We start from the raw sequence: 17,837 nt of genomic DNA, 5'->3' as shown, positions 1-17,837 counted from the left end.
TTTACAGGGACAAGTGTCCAAAAAGGGCCTGAAGGATCATTGGGGACCGAGTCACCCCAACCACAAACTGTTACAGCTGCTACCATCTGGGAAATGATACCACAGCATAAAAGCCAGGACCAACAGGCTCCGGGACAGCTTCTTCCGCCAGGCCATCAGACTGATTAATTCACGGTGATACGATTGTATTTCTATGTTATATTGGCTGTCCAGTTGTACATATTACTTATTACATATTACTATAAATTGCACATTACACATTTAGATGGAGATGTAATATAAAGATTTTTACTCCTTTTATTTGAAGGATGTAAGTAATAAAGTCAATTCAACTCACTCACCTTAGGGACATGGAAGAAATCTAGAGGATTGAGGGGAAGCCTACACAGTCACAGGGAGAACTTGCAAACTCCACACAGACAGCAGGTGAAGTCAGGATCGAATCAGAGCTATTGGAGCTGGGAGGCAGTGGCTCTACTCATTGAACCACCGTGAAATCAGAATTAGATTGATCAAACTCCGAAATTGGTGGGCATCAACTTCTCAGAGAAGATCCGACATATTAATGCAATCAAAATACTTCATTAGGAGGTTGAAATAATTTGGCATGTAACCAAACACTCCAGCAAATTTCTGCAGATGTAGTATGGAGGGCTTTCAGACTGCATCGCCCTCTGGTATGGAGACAGCAATGCACAGGATTAGAAGAGGTTGCAGAGGGCCGTAGAGTCAGCCACCTCCATCACAGGTACCAGCCTCCGCACCATCGAGAAAATCTGCAAAAAACGACTCAAAATACTTTTCATCCATCATTAAGGACCCTTACCATCCGGGACATACCCTCTTCTCATTACTACTGTCAGGAAGGAGGTAAAGGATCCTGAGGTCCCACATTCAATGTTTTAGGAAAATTATCTTCCTCTTTGGATTTCTGAACAGTCCACGAACAAGAGCATACATCATTAATGCTCTTTTGCACTGCTTCTTTATTTATTGATTATTGTTTAATGGTCACTTAAGAAAGTCTTAACCAAGCACACATATGATAGTAAATTGAAGGAGAGTAATGTTAGATTGATCTTGGGAGTAGGTTAAAAGTTCAACACAAATTGTAGGCCAAAGGACCTCTGCTGTGCTATCATGTTCAATAGCTATATTAATTTGCTATGTCTGCACTACACTGCTACCGACAAACAAAAGCATGTCTCACATCAGTAACAGTAAACCTTATTCGGATTCTAATTCTAAAGATTTTGGAGTTAGTAATGAGCAAGCTATGCAGTCTTTCCCACTAACCTCCAAATTACTCAGAGCGGCTCTCCCGGTGGGTACATCTGGGAGCCGACAAAATCCTTCCTGGTACGATTGAACAAGCTTTGCTAACATCCATCAGCTTCAGAAAGTCACAAACAGACCATGACCTAATTCATTATGTTTAAGGTGCAAATCCTTAGGATCATGTGGGTGTGGTATGTTTGTACTTTAATGACTGTTTTGGCCATGGACTAGATATTTTCATTACTTTTGGAGAGAGTATGCTTGCTTAAGTAGTGTGGTAGGGCTTGAAATGAGTTTTTGGTGATTCTCAGGCACATCTCCCACTTCATTGTCAGCCGAGGGAGATAGTCCAGATTCTGGAGATTCAGATTTGCTGTCAAAAACTTCATGACTTCTAATGAAAATCTCAATTTTCTCCTGCAAGGAAGCCTCAGGGAGGCTGGGAGCCACAAAGCTGCAAAGGGTCAATACAAGCAACAGACCAACAAGCTGGATGCCGGGTGATGGAGGGTGGGTGGGTGGGAAGTGCACTGGCCAATGCTGGCCATTGAGTTTAATACTGTTCTGGTGTCCACCTTACCCTTAATTTTCCACAGTTCCTATTTCTATTAACTATCAAGTCTTTATTGAGTTCCTCTGAAAAGTCACCTCTCTGTGAAAAGTTTTTTTTCTGTGGAAAGATAACTCATCATGGTCTGCTTCGCTTAGTTGACTGTAAATGCATTGCTTAGTGTGTATCGATAAATACGAGTGAACTATTTTTGCATCATTGCCAAACTGGGCACATTGCAGATTTCCCCTCCTCCATTAACATAATGTTTTAAAATGATTATACATGGATGGCATTGAAAATAGAGTCTTTCTCTGTATCTGTACATGTGACAATAACAAATAATTAACAAATACTTGATGGCCAAGAAACGATCTGGGACATTCCACCAGTTACGTCCTTCCAGCCTGAAGAAACCCGTTACCAATTGTCTCTTTTCTCTTTAGTTCATACTCACTCCCATCCCTGATACATTCCCTGATGTACACCACAAATCTGGCACTTTACATGTGCCTTCAGAATTCAGTCCATCTCTTCCTGGGATCCTTTGTTTAATGTGGGATAAATTTCTGCAGAGTACAATGAAAAAACTGTTTAAATTCCTTTCATTTCTTGCAGAAGCTGCATCTCTCAGGGTGAAGCACTTTGCACAGTGTAAGCTTGGTGGGGAACTCCTGGACCTTGTCACCAGTGCAGAAGGAATGGATAACGTGACCTGGAGTGGAATTGAAAGGTGGTGGTCTTCCAATGCACCTGCTGCCATCGTCCTAGTGAGTAGGGGTAGGTTGTCTATTGAAGAAGCCTCTTCAACCTGTGGGCATGAAAATGTCACCATGAACAAGCACACATATTAAAACATGAGACTTTCCTAGCAGGGAGGCAATATTCTCTGCACTGGTAGCCTGCACTCGTACATGAGAAGTGAAGAGGAACAAGCTGGAGGGAGACAGACATCACAGAACTGGCAGTACATCTCTCTGAACTGACGAATGAGCCATTAGAACAAGGCCCATCACCTGCCCCACTAAGCGGTGTTAAAGTTACAATTGGGCAGGAGAACAACATAGAAACATAGAACCATAGAAACATAGAACACCTACAGCACAATACAGGCCCTTCGGCACAAAAAGCTGTGCTGAACATGTCCCTACCATGAACTACCTCGGCTTTTCCCATACCCCTCTAGTTTTCTAATCTCCATGCAGCCATCCAGGAGTCTCTTAAAAGACCCTATCATTTCACCCTCCACAACTGCTGCCAGCAGCCCATTCCATGCACTCACCACTCTGAGTAAAAAACTTACCCCTGACATCTCCTCTGTACCTACTTCCCAGCACCTTAAAACTATGCCCTCTCGTGCTAGCCATTTCAGTTGTAGAGAAAAGCCTCTGACTATCCACACGATCAATACCTCTCATCATCTTATACACCTCTATCAGGTCACCTCTCATCCTCCGTCGCTCTAAGGAGAAAAGGCCGAGTTCACTCAACCTATTCTCATAAGGCATACCAGGCAAATCTCCTCTGCACCCTTTCTATGATTTCCACGTCCTTCCTGTAATGAGGTGACCAAAATTGAGCACAGTACTCCAAGTGGGGTCTAACCTGGGTCCTACATAGCTGCAGCATTACCTTTTGGCTCTTAAACTCTATCACACAATTGATGAAGTACAATGTACCATATGCCTTCTTAACCACAGAGTCAACCTGCGTAGGAGCTTTGAGTGTCCTATGGAGTTGAACCCCAAGATCCCTCTGATCCTCCACAGTGCCAAGAGTCATACCATTAATACTACATTCTGCCTTCATATTTGACGACCCAAAATGAACCACCTCACATTTAACGGGGTTGAACACCATCTGCCACTTCTCAGCCCAGTTTTTCATCCTATCAATGTCCCATTGTAATCTCTCCCAGCCCTCCACACTATCCACAACACCCCCAACCTTTGTGTCATCAGCAAATTTACGAACCCAACCCTCCACTTCCTCATCTAGGTCATTTATAAAATTCACAAAGAGTAGGGGTCCCAGAACAGATCCCTCAGGCACACCACTGGTAACCGACTTCCATGCAGAATATAACCCGTCTACAACCACTCTCTTCCTCCTGTGGGCAAGCCAATTCTGGAACCACAAAGCAATGTCCCCTTGGAGCCCATACCTCTGTACTTTCTCAATAAGCCTTGTATGAAGTACCCTATCAAATGCCTTTCTAAAATCTATTTACACTACACCTATGGCTCTAACTTCATGAGTGTGTTTAGTCACATCCTCAAAAAATTCAATCAGGCTCGTAAGGCTTGACCTGCCTTTGACAAAGCCATGCTGACTATCCCTAATCATGTTATACCTCTCCAAATGTTCATAAATCCTGCCTCTCAGGATCTTCTCCATCAACTTACCAATCACTGAAGTAAGACTCACTAGTCAATAATTTCCTGGGCTATCCCTACTCCCTTTCTTGAATAAGGGAACAATATCTGCAACCCTCCAATCCTCCGGAACCTCTCCCATCCTCATTGATGATGCAAAGATGATTGCCAGAAGCTCAACAATCTTCTCCCTTGCTTCCCACGGTAGCCTGGGGTTCATCCCGTCCGATCCCAGTGACTTATCCAACTTGATGCTTCCAAAAGCTCCAGCACATCCTTTTCCTTAATATCTACATGCTCAAGCTTTTCAGTCCACTGCAAGTCATAACTACAATTGCCAAGATCCTTTTCCATAGTGAATACTGAAGCAAAGTATTTATTAAGTACCTCTGCTATTTCCTCCAGTTCCATACACACTTTCCCACTGTCATACTTGATTGATCATATTCTCCCACGTCCTATCTTCTTGCTCTTCACATTCTTGTAAAATGCCTTGGGGTTTTCCTTGATCCTGTCCCCCAAGGCCTTCTCATGGCCCTTTCTGGCTCTCCTAATTTCATTCTTAAACTCCTTCCTGCTAGCCTGAGAATCTTCTAGATTCCCATCATTACCTAGTTTGTTGAGCCTTTTGTAAACTCTTCTTTTCTTCTTGGCTCGGCTTACAACAGCCTTTGTACACAACGTATCTTGTACCCTACCATCCATTTCTTGCCTCACTGGAACAAACCTACTCAGAACCCCACGCAAATATCCCCTGAATATTTGCCACATTTCTTCTGTATATTTCCCTGGGAACGTCTTTTTCCAATTTATGCTTCCAAGTTCCTGCCTGATGGCCTCATATGTCCCCTTACTCCAATTAAATGCTTCCCTTACATGTCTGTTCTTATCCCTCTCCAATGCTATGGCAAAGGAGATAGAATTGTGATCACAATCTCCAAAATGCTCTCCCACTGAGGGACCTGACACCTGACTAGGTTCATTCCCCAATACCAGATCAAGTACAGCCTCTCCTCTTGTGGGCTTATCTACGTATTGTGTCAAGAAATCTTCCTGAGCACTCCTAACAAACTCTACCCCATCTAAACCCCTCACTCTAGGGAAGTAATCACGCACGCGGAAGTTCTTCCTGTCTAATATTTATCCATCACTAATGTCCAAGCCAGATTGTCCAAATGCCAGCTCTGGAATCACACTGTGCACAAATCTGCCATATATCACGCATCACTATGGAAAAGGACAGAAGTTTACCAGAACACGAATACTCACCATACACTAATCGCACATTAAACACGAGCACTGATGTACAGACCAGGAGAACGGCTGGAAACAACCCATATCGAGCTCTGTAATGGGCTCCATCATCTACAACAGAAGATTTGGTCTTCGATTAACTTCCATGAATATTATTTTACTTAATTTTGCTTTGAGCAGTGCACAATCTGAGCGATCAGAAGCCTGAGAAGACATAATTCACTCAGGCTTTCTCACCGAGTACGAAAGGCTGTGACTCACAGCAGTTTTGGAGCTTTCAGCAGTGGCCAATCAGTGTTCAGGACTGATTAGCAAAAACAAATTAAAATAATGCAGGGGCATGCAGAGCGGTCATCATTGGAGTGGACAGAGTTAAGAGTGGAGATTATGAGGCTTAGCTCTTTGAGGCTTCAGGAAGGAGAGGCTTCAGTCAGAGAAAATGTAAAAAAGCTGTAGGGAGAGTTACTTTATTCCTGCTTCTTTACATTTTTTCAGTGTAACAGTAGAAATGTCAGGCAGGATAATTGAATGCACCTTTTGCAGGATGAGGAGGGCAGGGGGACCTGTGTCCCTGACAACTACACCTGCAAGAAGTGTATCCAGCAGCAGCTTCTAACAATTCGCATTAAGGAGTTGGAGTTGGAGCTAGAAACATAGAAACATAGAAAATAGGTGCAGGAGTAGGCCATTCGGCCCTTCGAGCCCGCACCGCCATTTAATATGATCATGGCTGATCATCCAACTCAGAACCCCGCCCCAGCCTTCCCTCCATACCCCCTGATCCCTTTAGCCACAAGAGCCGTATCTAACTCCCTCTTAAATATAGCCAATGAACTGGCCTCAACTGTTTCCTGTGGCAGAGAATTCCACAGATTCACCACTCTCTGTGTGAAGAAGTTTTTCCTAATCTCGGTCCTAAAAGGCTTCCCCTCTATCCTCAAACTGTGACCCCTCGTTCTGAACTTCCCCAACATCGGGAACAATCTTCCTGCATCTAGCCTGTCCAATCCCTTTAGGATCTTATACGTTTCAATCAGATCCCCCCTCAATCTTCTAAATTCCAACGAGTACAAGCCCAGTTCATCCAGTCTTTCTTCATATGAAAGTCCTGCCATCCCAGGAATCAATCTGGTGAACCTTCTTTGTACTCCCTCTATGGCAAAGATGTCTTTCCTCAGATTAGGGGACCAAAACTGCACACAATACTCCAGGTGTGGTCTCACCAAGGCCTTGTACAACTGCAGTAGTACCTCTCTGCTCCTGTACTCGAATCCTCTCGCTATAAATGCCAGCATACCATTCGCCTTTTTCACCGCCTGCTGTACCTGCATGCCCACTTTCAATGACTGGTGTATAATGACACCCAGGTCTCGTTGCACCTCCCCTTTTCCTATTCGGCCACCATTCAGATAATAATCTGTTTTCCTATTTTTGCCACCAAAGTGGATAACTTCACATTTATCCACATTAAATTGCATCTGCCATGAGTTTGCCCACTCACCCAACCTATCCAAGTCACCCTGCATCCTCTTAGCATCCTCCTCACAGCTAACACTGCCGCCCAGCTTCGTGTCATCCGCAAACTTGGAGATGCTGCATTTAATTCCCTCATCCAAGTCATTAATATATATTGTAAACAACTGGGGTCCCAGCACTGAGCCTTGCGGTACCCCACTAGTCACCGCCTGCCATTCTGAAAAGGTCCCGTTTATTCCCACAACTGGATGAACTCCAGATCATTCAGGAGGCTGAGGGGCTGATAGATAGAGCATGCAGAGAGGTAGTTACACCCAAGATGCAGGCACTGGAAACAGGGTGACCGTCAGGAAGGGGAAAGGGGTTAAACAGCCAGTGTAGAGTATCCCTGTGACCATATCACTTTGGAAATGAGAGAAAATCTGCAGCTGTCGGAAATCAAAGCAGCACACACAAAATGCTGGAGTAAACAGTCAACATTTTGGGCTGAGAGACTTCATCACTTTTCATTCTTTCGGGGGGAGGGAGTGATGATGCAGACGCAAAACATCACAAAAGTCAGGTCTCTGGCACTGAGTTTGACTCTGTGACTCAGAAAGGATGGGGGGGGGGGAAAGAGGCGAGCTGTGGTGATAGTGAATTTGTTAGTTAGGTGTCATACAGGGAGCGCTGGTAGCAGACCCAAATGCAAGACACAGACACTGAAGTACTAGAAACAGGACTAGGTGTGTCAAACAAGCAAGGGAAGCAGGGAATAAATGATGCTGGACAAGACACAGGCCCTGGACAAGGCTAGGATACAGGGCCTGGGCTAGGACTAGACTAGGAATGCGGGACCTGGACGAAGAAACTAGGAACTTGGAACCGAGACAAGGACTCCGAGCCAGAGACTGGACAGGGACCTGGAACGTGGGTCTTGACTCGGGCTTGGACCCCAGATCCAGGCGAGGACAGGACATGGTTACAGGACAAGGAGTGGCAACAGGGCTGGACGTGAAACTCCTGGACAGGATAAGGGAATCCCAGCATAGGAGGAAGCAACTCCAGCACTAGGCTGGGCGAGGTACTCCTGGGCTGGGCGAGGCACCTGGACAGGACTAGAACACGAAGCCTTGATTTGGTCTTGGGAGATAGGAAGTTTGGAGCCTTTGTCAAGGGAGAACAGGAACGCAGAGCCTTGGTCGCGGGAGAACAGGAACATGGAACACAGAGCAGGAATCCCTCCCTGGGAACAGCACTTGGGGCCCGGGCTCTACACAGAGTCAGGACCCCTCCTAGGGAGCAGGACGTAGGGCTGGGACTCGTACACAGAACACAGAGAGACAGCTCCCAACACAAGATAGCGGCAAACATCTGGACCTACCTAGCGAAGGCGTAGACACAGAGACAGTTCCTAATTCAAGGTAGCGGCAAATGGCCGGACCTACCTAGCGAAGGAGTGGACACAGAAACAGTTCCCAACTCAAGGTAACGACAAACAGCCGGACCTACCTAGCGAAGGTGTGGACACAGAGACCGTTCCCAATTCAAGGTAGCGGCAAACAGCTGGACCTATCTAGCGAAGGCGAGGGCACAAAGAGACAGTTCCAAACAACGAAAGACAGTTCCTTATCTAGACACAGCAAGGCCCCAATCTTGCCCCGGCGGTTGAACCTGATGGGATTACAGGCAAGGACACAGGCGAGGCTTCAGGTGAAAGGTAGCAGGCGAGGCTTCAGTTGAGGGCCACAAAAGGAAGGGGAAGGGAAGGGAACTGTCCAGCAACTTGAGCTGAACCAAGGAGCTGTTTATGTAACCAGCCCAAAATGAGAATCATGTGCCTCAATTAAGGCACACAACAGGACATGGGAAAACTGGAAAACCTGGAATAAGGAACAATGGACTGGAATGCGGACTTCACGCACTGGACCATAACATTAGGGGAACAGAAAGGAAGTTTTGTGGATGAGAACAAGATTCCTGGTTGGTATGTTGCCTCCCGGTAGTGAGGATCCAGGATATCTTGGATTGAGTCCTCTGTGGGATGGTAAACAGCCAGAGGTCATGGCCTTTGTAGGTACTAATGACTTAGGTAGAAAGAGTGACAGGATTCTGCAAAGGACATTCATGGAATTATGTGCTAAACCTCCAGGACTGAGATCTCAGGATTGCCACCAGTGTCGTGTGGTACTGAGGTCAGAAATAGGAAGATTGATCAATTTACTAGGTGGCTAAGGAGTTGGTGTAGAAGATGGTGAAGAACAGATAGTGGAGAGGTTATGGAAACAAATGTTGGTAAAACCTCAGACTGTCAGGAATCAAAAGGTTGAGCTTGGTGCAACTAGTATACTGAGTTGCATAGGGCTTAGGGCATTGATCAAAACCTGGAATTATGATATTGTAGCCATTAGTGAGACAGTTGTAGGAGGGGCAGGACTCAATGTTCCAGGGTTTTGTTGTATTAGATGTGACTAAGCAAGAGGGTTTAAGGAAGGAGGGGTGCCAATATTAGTCTGGGAATATGTCACGGCAGTAATCAGTCAGGACAGACTGGAGAACGCATCCAGTGAGTTGCTTTTCAAGAGATATTGGGGCCCTGGTGAAGAAACAAAAAGGAGGTACATGGCAGGAATTGGCAAGCAGGAACAAGTGAGGTGCTTACTGAGTATAAGAAACCTAGAGGGCTAAAAGAAGACACGACGTTGCCCTAGCAGACAAGGTAAAGGAGAATCCTAAGGGATTCTACTGACATGTTAAGAATGAAAGGATTGCAAGCGACAAAATTGATCCTCTGGAAAATCTGAATAGTTATCAAAAAGAAATGGGGAAGACCTTTAGAGAATTTTTTACATCAGTAGACTGACACAGTGTATAAGAGTGAAGCAAAGTGGCATCAATTTCATGGACCCTATACAGATTAGGGAGGTGTAGGTGTTTGCAGTCCTGAGGCAGATCAGTGTGGATAAATCCCCTGGCCCTGACAATGTGTTCCCTTGGACCCTATGGGAGGCAAGTGCAGAAATTGCCAGGGACCCTAGCAGAGATATTGAAAGCATCCTTAGCCACAGGTAAGGTGGTGGAGGATTGGAGGATGGCTAATTTTGTTCCAATGTTTAAGAACAGTTCTAATGATAAGCCAAGAAATTATAGGCTAGTGATCCTGATATTGGGGAAAGTTATTGGAAGGTATTCGAAAGGACTGGATTTATAAGTATTGGATAGACGTGGACAGATTAAGGATAGTCAGCATGGCTTCATGCGTAGTAGGTCACGTATAACCAATATAATAGAGTTTTTCGAGGAAGTTTCCAGGAAAGTGGATGAAGACAAGGCGGTGGATGTTGTCTACCTGGACTTTAGCAAGGCATTTGACAAGTTCCCGCATGGAGATTGGTCAAGAAGGTTCAGTCGCTTGGCATTCAAGATGGGGTAGTAAATGGGTTCAGACATTGGCTTTGTGGGAGAAGCCAGAGAGTGGTAGTAGATGGTTGCCCTTGCGCGGGCACCAGTGCGCATGCGTGGCCTGCGCATGTGTGTACCTGCCAATTTTTTTTCCTGCAAATCGTTTTTGGCGATTCTGTTCGGGGAGGGGGTGTGTGATGTTAATCACGACCGGGATATAGGTGATAAGTGGCTAATACACTCAATTTCATTTCTAAAAGGGTTTATCTAACGAATTTAATATTAAACACACAGCGCATATTTTCCTCACATGAATATAGTGATAAGTCAATTATCAGGGGACGACAGGGCAGCTTGAAGTAAGTGTTGAACGAACTTCCAGTAGAAGTGGTAGAAGCAGGTTTAATATTATCATTTAAAGAAAAGTTGGATAGGTATATGGACGGGAGAGGAATGGGGGGTTATGGGCTGAGTGCAGGTCGGTGGGACTAGGTGAGAGTAAGAGTTCGGCACGGACTAAAAGGGCAGAGATGGTCTGTTTCCGTGCTGTAATTGTTATATGGTTATATAAGTAAGTCAATAGCATCATAACATTTTAAGTAACGTTTGGATATTAAACACACAGCACATATTTTCCCCGTATGAACATATAAAATCATTGTAACACACCAATATCGCTGAATCAGTGGGGGCCCTGGGATTGTTTCCCTGCAATGAGCCGGTCTTATCGAGGGGTGATGGGAGACAGCGATACTCGAAGGGGGTTCCTTATGTCCAGTCTATTCCGCAATTTAGTTCTCGTTGCATTCATTGCAGAAAACTCTGCTTCGCAGAAAAATGTTGGAAATGGAAGCAACGTTTTCAGTGCTTTCGTGGCTATCTCAGGATATTCAGCCTTGACTTTGATCCAGAATGCTGGCAGAGATGTTATGTCAAACATACTTTTCAGCCCGCCGTCACTTGCAAGCTCAAGGAGTTGATCTCCTTCCCGCGCTAACATGAATGATGCACGGGTAATGACGTCGCGTGCGTATTGGCTCAACAGTGGGCGTGACAGGGAATGAGGAAAAGTGCAGCTGACTCATATCGCCAAATCACATCATTCTCTCGCGGCCCAGTAGCACATGCTTTGTGGCCCGGTGGTTGGGGACCGCTGATCTATATCAATGATCTGGATAATAATGTGATGAATTGGATCAGTGAATTTGTGGATGAAACCAAGCTTGGGAGTGTGGTGGACAGTGCAGAAGGCAACCTTGGCTTCAAGAGGGATCTGGATCATCTGGGAAAATGCGCTGAAAAATGGTAGATGGTATTTAATGGCTGACAAGGGTAAGGTGTTGCAATTCAGTGGGACGAGCCGGGGTAGATCCTACACAGTAAACAGTAGGGCACCGAGGAGTGCAGCAGAACAAAGGGATCTGGGAATACAGGTCCATAATTCATTGAAAATGGTGGCAGAGGTAGTTCAAGTTGTAAAAATGTTTTGGCACAATGACCTTCATAAATCAAAGTATTGAGTACAGGAGATGGAATGTTAGGTTGCAGTTGTATAAGATGTTGATGAGGCCTAATTTGGAGTATTGTACGCAGTTTTGCTCACCTACCTACAGGAAAGACATAACTAAGGTTGAAAGAGTACAGAGAAAATTTACAAGGATGTTGCCGGGTTTGGAGGGCCTGTGTTATAAGAAAAGATTGAATAGCTTAGGACTGTATTTCTTAGAACTTGGAAGACTGAACGTGCATTTGATAGAGGTATACAAAATTATGAGGGGTATAGAAAGGGTAAATGCAAACAGGCTTTTTCATCTGCAGCTGTGTGGGACTACAACAAAAGGTCATGGGTCACGGGTGAAAGGTGAAAAGTTTAAGGGGAACATGAGGAGAAACTTCTTCACTCAAAGAGTGTGGAATGAGCTGCCAGCACAAGTAGTGCATGTGAGCTCAATTTCAACATATATGGAGGGCTATGGTCCCAGATCAGGTCGATGGGAGTTTCAGCATGGACTAGATGGGCTGTGCTGTACTTTTCTATGACTCCACAACTCTTATTAAGGTGCTGAGAAGACTTCCGTTGCACCATGTTGAAAGAGAGCAGGGCATCCTCCTGTTTTCCATCACAGGTGCTCCTACTGCATGGTAGAACATACAGCCTATGTATCTTCACTTCAGAAAGGTAGAAAAAGACACACTTCCTAATCCCTGACTTCCAACAGCGAGTGCCTCAGGCTGCACCCAACATAGCTGCTTCTGAAATAACGTACACCTGACTGCTGTAAGTTTAGCTCTCGAGGATATCCTGAAGTTATGAGAAGCACAGAGTTGAGAAGTTGGACAAACTTGAATCTGAGGGGGACCTGTTAGATGTTTATAAAATTTTGAGGCATTGAAACAGTAGGGTGGAGGTGTGTCAAAGACTGGAGGATATAGCTTTAAGGTGAGAGGGGGGAATGGAACCCCTGCAGGGTACATTGTTTACACACAGCATGCTGCCTGTGATGGTGGTAGAAACAGACATCATAATGACAAGCATTATGACATTTAGACAAGCACGTAAACATGTGGGGAATGGAGGGACATCGACTATGAGCAGCCAGACAGGCTCAGGTTAATTTGACATCATGGTCGGCACAGACACAGCAGGCCTGAATTCTAGCGTCTGTTCTCTGTCAATGAGTTGGGCAGGTTCCGCCCCTCTGATCTATGGCTACCTGGGAGAGAGGGGGGGGGGGTTGCTCACTCTGGTGATCACTTGGTGGACTTGATCCAGGACCTGACCTAGATGGCCGTTCCTGGGTCCAGGTGGGGGGCAGCCGAGGGCTCTTCCCTCTTGCAGAGTTTTGTCCATACCTCGGTGTCCTTGGAGCAGGAACATGCAGTGACTATGGGGGATTTCTGGGAACAGTGGACTTCCCCAGGAATTGAGTGTTTTGTAAATAATAGCAATCCTATTTTAGTTTGAAATCACATTTAGTTTTGTAAATTCCTGATCATTATGTGCATTTTGTGAGAGTGTTATGGCATATTCTGGAGTTAGGTATACAGCAAATACTAATACCCGCACTAACCAGTCTTCTGATTTGAATGTGGATTGCAAATTTATTTTTAAACACTGTTCAGAACAATGGTTTTTCTAGAGCTCCAGCTGGGGTCAATTACAAATACAGAGACACTCTATTTTACCTCAGATGCTTGCATACAGTATTATATATTTATAAGATATAGGAGTAGAATTATGCCATTTGGCCCATTGAGTTATTGATGATCCAATTTTCCTCTCTGCCCCAATCTCTCGCCTCCTCCCCATATCCCTCAGCAATCAAGAATCTATCCACCTCTGCCTTAAATATATACACAGTCTTGGCCTCCACAGCTCCTTGTGGCAATGAATTCCACAGATTCACCATTCTCTGGCTAAAGAAATTACTTATCTCCATTCTAAAAGGATGCCCCTGAATTCTGAGGCTGTGTCCATGGTCTTAGACTCTCCCACCATCAGAAACACCCCCTCAGCATCCACTCTATCAAGGCATTCACCATTCAATAGGCTTCAATGAGGTCACCCCTCATCCTTCTGAATTCTAGTGATGGCCAGAGCCATGAAACACTCTTCATATGACAAGCCATTCAGTCCTGGATCATTTTCCTGAAACTCCCTTGAAACCTCTCTGTTTTCAGCACGTCCTTTAAGGGGCCCAGAACTGCTCCCAGTACTCCAACTGAGTCCTCACCAGTGCTTTATACCTTCTCAACATTACACCTTTACACCTTGCTTTTACATTCCAGTCTTCCTGAAATGAATGCTAACATCACATTTCCCTTCCTCACCATAGACTCAATCTGCAAATTAAACTTTAGAGAATCCTGCACAACAGCTCCTCAGTCATTTGTGCTTCAGTGATTTGTCCTTTCTCTCCATTTAGAAAATAGTCAACCCTTTCATCGCTTCTACCTCTGTATTCCATCTGCCATTCATTTGCCCATTCTCCCCATCTGTCTGTCCTTCTGCACCCTCTCTAATTCCTCAAAAGTACAATCCCATATACCTATCTTTATACTTTATACTTTATTGTCGGCAAACAATTGGTACCAGAACGTACAATCATCACAGCGTTATTTGATTCTGCGCTTCACACTCCCTGGATTACAAATATTAAAAATAGTTAAAATTAGTAAATATTAAAAATTTAAATTATAAATCATAAATAGAAAATAGAAAATTGGGAAGTAAGTTAGTGCAAAAAAACTGAGAGGCAGGTCCGGATATTTGGACGGTACGGACTAGATCTGGGTCAGGATCCGTTCAGCAGTCTTATCACAGTTGGAAAGAAGCTGTTCCCAAATCTGGCCATACGAGTCTTCAAGCTCCTGAACCTTCTCCTGGAGGGAAGAGGGACGAAAAGTCTGTTAGCTGGGTGGGTCGTGTCCTTGATTATCCTGGCAGCACTGCTCCGTCAGCGTGTGGTGTACAGTGAGTCCATGGACGGAAGATTGGTTTGTGTGATGTGCTGCGCCATGTTCACGATCTTCTGCAGCTTCTTTCAGTCTTGGACAGTACAGCTTCCATACCAGGTTGTGATGCACCCTAGAAGAATGCTTTCTACGGTGCATCAATAAAAATTAGTGAGGGTTTTAGGGGACAGGCCAAATTTCTTTAGTTTTCTCAGGAAGTAAAGGCGCTGGTGGGCCTTCTTGGCAGTGAACTCTGCTTGGTTGAACTAAGTCAGGTCATTTGTGATATTGACCCCAAGGAACTTAAAGCTTTCTTTGTATTCTCTGCAAACTTTGAGATAAAACCATCAATTAGATCATCCAAGTTATTGACATATAACGTAAAAAGCATCAGTTCCAACACAGCCCCCTGTGGAACACCACAATTCACTGGCAGCCATCAGAAAATGCCCCTGAAAATGCCCCTTAGGGAGTCACGTGACGCAAGGACAGAGATGGCTGCTTAGTCGGTGTTCTTGGAATTATCCTTTAAAAATTCACTTTCACAGTCTATTTTATTACTGTTGCAGCTCTGAAGTGTTACTGTCCGTGTCAGATGTCAAAACAACGTAAAACCAAGGGTTCCGGAGATACTAAGAGGCATTTGAGGTCGCAGTGCTCCAGGCAGACAGCCTCTGATCAAAATGGCAGAGGACCATCGTCTGAGGGAGACCAACAAGAGGCGAGCCATGACTTGGCTGACATATATGTGGCTTTGAAAAAAGTCTCGGACCACCTGGTAGGCCTTGAAGATATACGCCTATCTATATCGTTAATGGAGTCAAAGCCGTCATCGCTGATAACCAGGCTTGCAGATGTCGAGAAGCGGTTTGACTATCTAGAAGCAGCGGACAGGGAACGAGAAGTCAATCCATTGGCTATCAAAGCGGTTATTGCCCGGATAACAGATAAACTGGAGGACATGGAGAACCGTAATCGGTGCAACAGTCTCCCATTCATCGGCATTCCAGAGGGAAAAGAGGGACAGGATATCATCACATTCATGGATAAAGTAGTCTCGGAGCTTGTCGGTGATCGGGAGGAAAAGTTTGAAATAGAACATTCACACAGAGTGCTGGGCCCTAGACCCAGTACCGGAGATAGGCCTCGGCCTATCCTCACAAGGTTCCTCAGGTCAAAGGACCGAGATTTTGTGCTGCGAGCAGCGAGGGTCAAGGGCAAGTTTTCCTGGGACAACAATCATATTATGATCTACCCGGACTTCTCCAGACCCACGCAAGTAAAATGAGGAATGTTTAAATGATGTAAGAAGATGCTTCGGGGGTGGAATGTCAGCTTTGCGCTGCTTTACCCAACCAAGCTAAAATAGAGACAAAGGATGGTTTCAAGTTTTTGGAGTGCCCATGTAAAGCAAGAAAATTTATTGAGGAGATGGGGGGAGTTTAACTAAGCTCATTAAATTGAGCAAGATGTGGTTGTTTGTTATTTTTTTTAAATCTTGCCGGATTGTATTGTACTGAAGCTACCTTAATCTCACTTGGGCTGACATACTGTTAGTGTGCTATGTTGACTCTGAAATTGCACCGGTGTTGTTTCTGAGCAGTTAAAACTGGTCTGGGCGTTTCATGGACCATAATACTTTGTGGAAGGGACATTTGGCTGTGTTCTGTGGTCACTGTTGAGTGCGGGAGAGTTTTACAAGCCATTTTGATACTTTTCAGTTTATACGGGTTTATGAGTCAGTGTCAAAATATGGTATTTGTTTGTTTGTCCTAATTATGACTTCTCTTAATTCAGATAAAATATGTTTCACCACATGAAATGTTAATGGACTGGGGAATCCTATAAAAAGGAGAAAAGTAATGACTAAGCTTAAGAGACAAAAATGGAATGTGTTATTTCTACAGGAAACACATTTATCAACAGCGGAATCAGAAAAGCTACTGGGGTGTTTTACAGATGATGTTTTTCACAGTGCAGGGTCAATTAAGAGCAGGGGCATTATAACACTTATCAATAGGCAGCTGCAGTTTAGATGTGAGAAACAGATCAAAGATGAAGCAGGCAGAATTCTTACTATTTTGGCAGAAGTACAGAAGCAGCATTTTATTTTAGCAAACATAATACAGAAAATGCAGGACTTTTTGTTGATCTTGAAGGGAAGTTACATTCTATTGGAGCTTATGATATCATACTTGGGGGAGATTTTAATTTGGTAATGGATCCACCGAGAACGAAAACAAAACATACATTACTCAGAAAAAAATATCAGATAACAGCAAATTCTTTGGACACATCATGCAAAGAGAGAGATTAGAACGTTAGAGGCAGACAGAGAATGAAAATGATAGATGGAATAACATCATGGTTAGAAACAGGGGAAGCAACAACTACAATTTGGAGGGTCGGGGACCGTGATGGATGGAGAGACATGATCGGCCACGACAAACGGCAAGGCACCTGAATGAATGAATAGATCCAATATTGACCGTAGTAAGATGTTGTCATATAGAACCTCAAAACTCACTGTGATGGTGCAAAGAATGTGCAAAGCCCTCGGGCTTGTGGATGTTTGGCGCCTTATGAATCCCAGTGGGAGGGGTTACACATTTTTTTTCCTGCAGTTCATAAAACATACACAAGGATTGATTTCTTCGTTATATCCAAGTCACTTATTCAGGCTGTGTCTCAATGTGCAATTGGTAATAATATAATATCAGATCATGGTTGGGTTTGTCTAGAGGCAATACCTCAGTATAAGAGAATGCAGTCACATAGATGGAGATTTAATTCATCCTTGTTACAAGATTCAATATATAGGCAAGCTACGAGACAACAAACCAAGGAGTATTTAGAGATAAATATACCGACGGCCTCCTTGGCAGGGACGAACTGGGAAGCCCTGAAGGCAGTTTTGAGGGGATATACTATTCAACATACTTCTTATATTAAAAAAATGGAATAATCAGAAAATTACAAAGTTAGAAAATATAATCAAAGAGATTGAGACAAAATTGAAGCAGCGGATGTCATCCAAAGATTTGAAAGAAGTAACATGGCTGAAATAT

At 44.3% G+C, this 17,837-nt stretch overlaps 1 protein-coding gene across 3 annotated transcripts in view; it reads right to left on the bottom strand.

Moving 5' to 3' along the window:
* Positions 1-221: 221 nt before the first annotated feature.
* LOC134346690 (carcinoembryonic antigen-related cell adhesion molecule 2-like) overlaps positions 222-17,837 on the bottom strand; it is a 63,122-nt gene continuing 45,506 nt past the window's right edge. For all 3 annotated transcript variants that reach the window (XM_063048210.1, XM_063048212.1, XM_063048211.1), the window contains exons 6-7: positions 5,473-5,568; positions 222-2,639 (exon numbers count right to left, since the gene is read on the bottom strand). In XM_063048210.1, coding sequence (XP_062904280.1) covers positions 2,635-2,639; positions 5,473-5,568 — 101 coding nt within the window. In that variant the 3' untranslated portion in view covers positions 222-2,634. The remainder of the gene's footprint in view (positions 2,640-5,472; positions 5,569-17,837) is intronic.

This window comes from Mobula hypostoma, chromosome 5, assembly GCF_963921235.1.
Source record: "Mobula hypostoma chromosome 5, sMobHyp1.1, whole genome shotgun sequence".
Taxonomy (NCBI): Eukaryota; Metazoa; Chordata; class Chondrichthyes; order Myliobatiformes; family Myliobatidae; genus Mobula; species Mobula hypostoma.
This window is presented reverse-complemented; position numbering and strand designations above follow the sequence as displayed.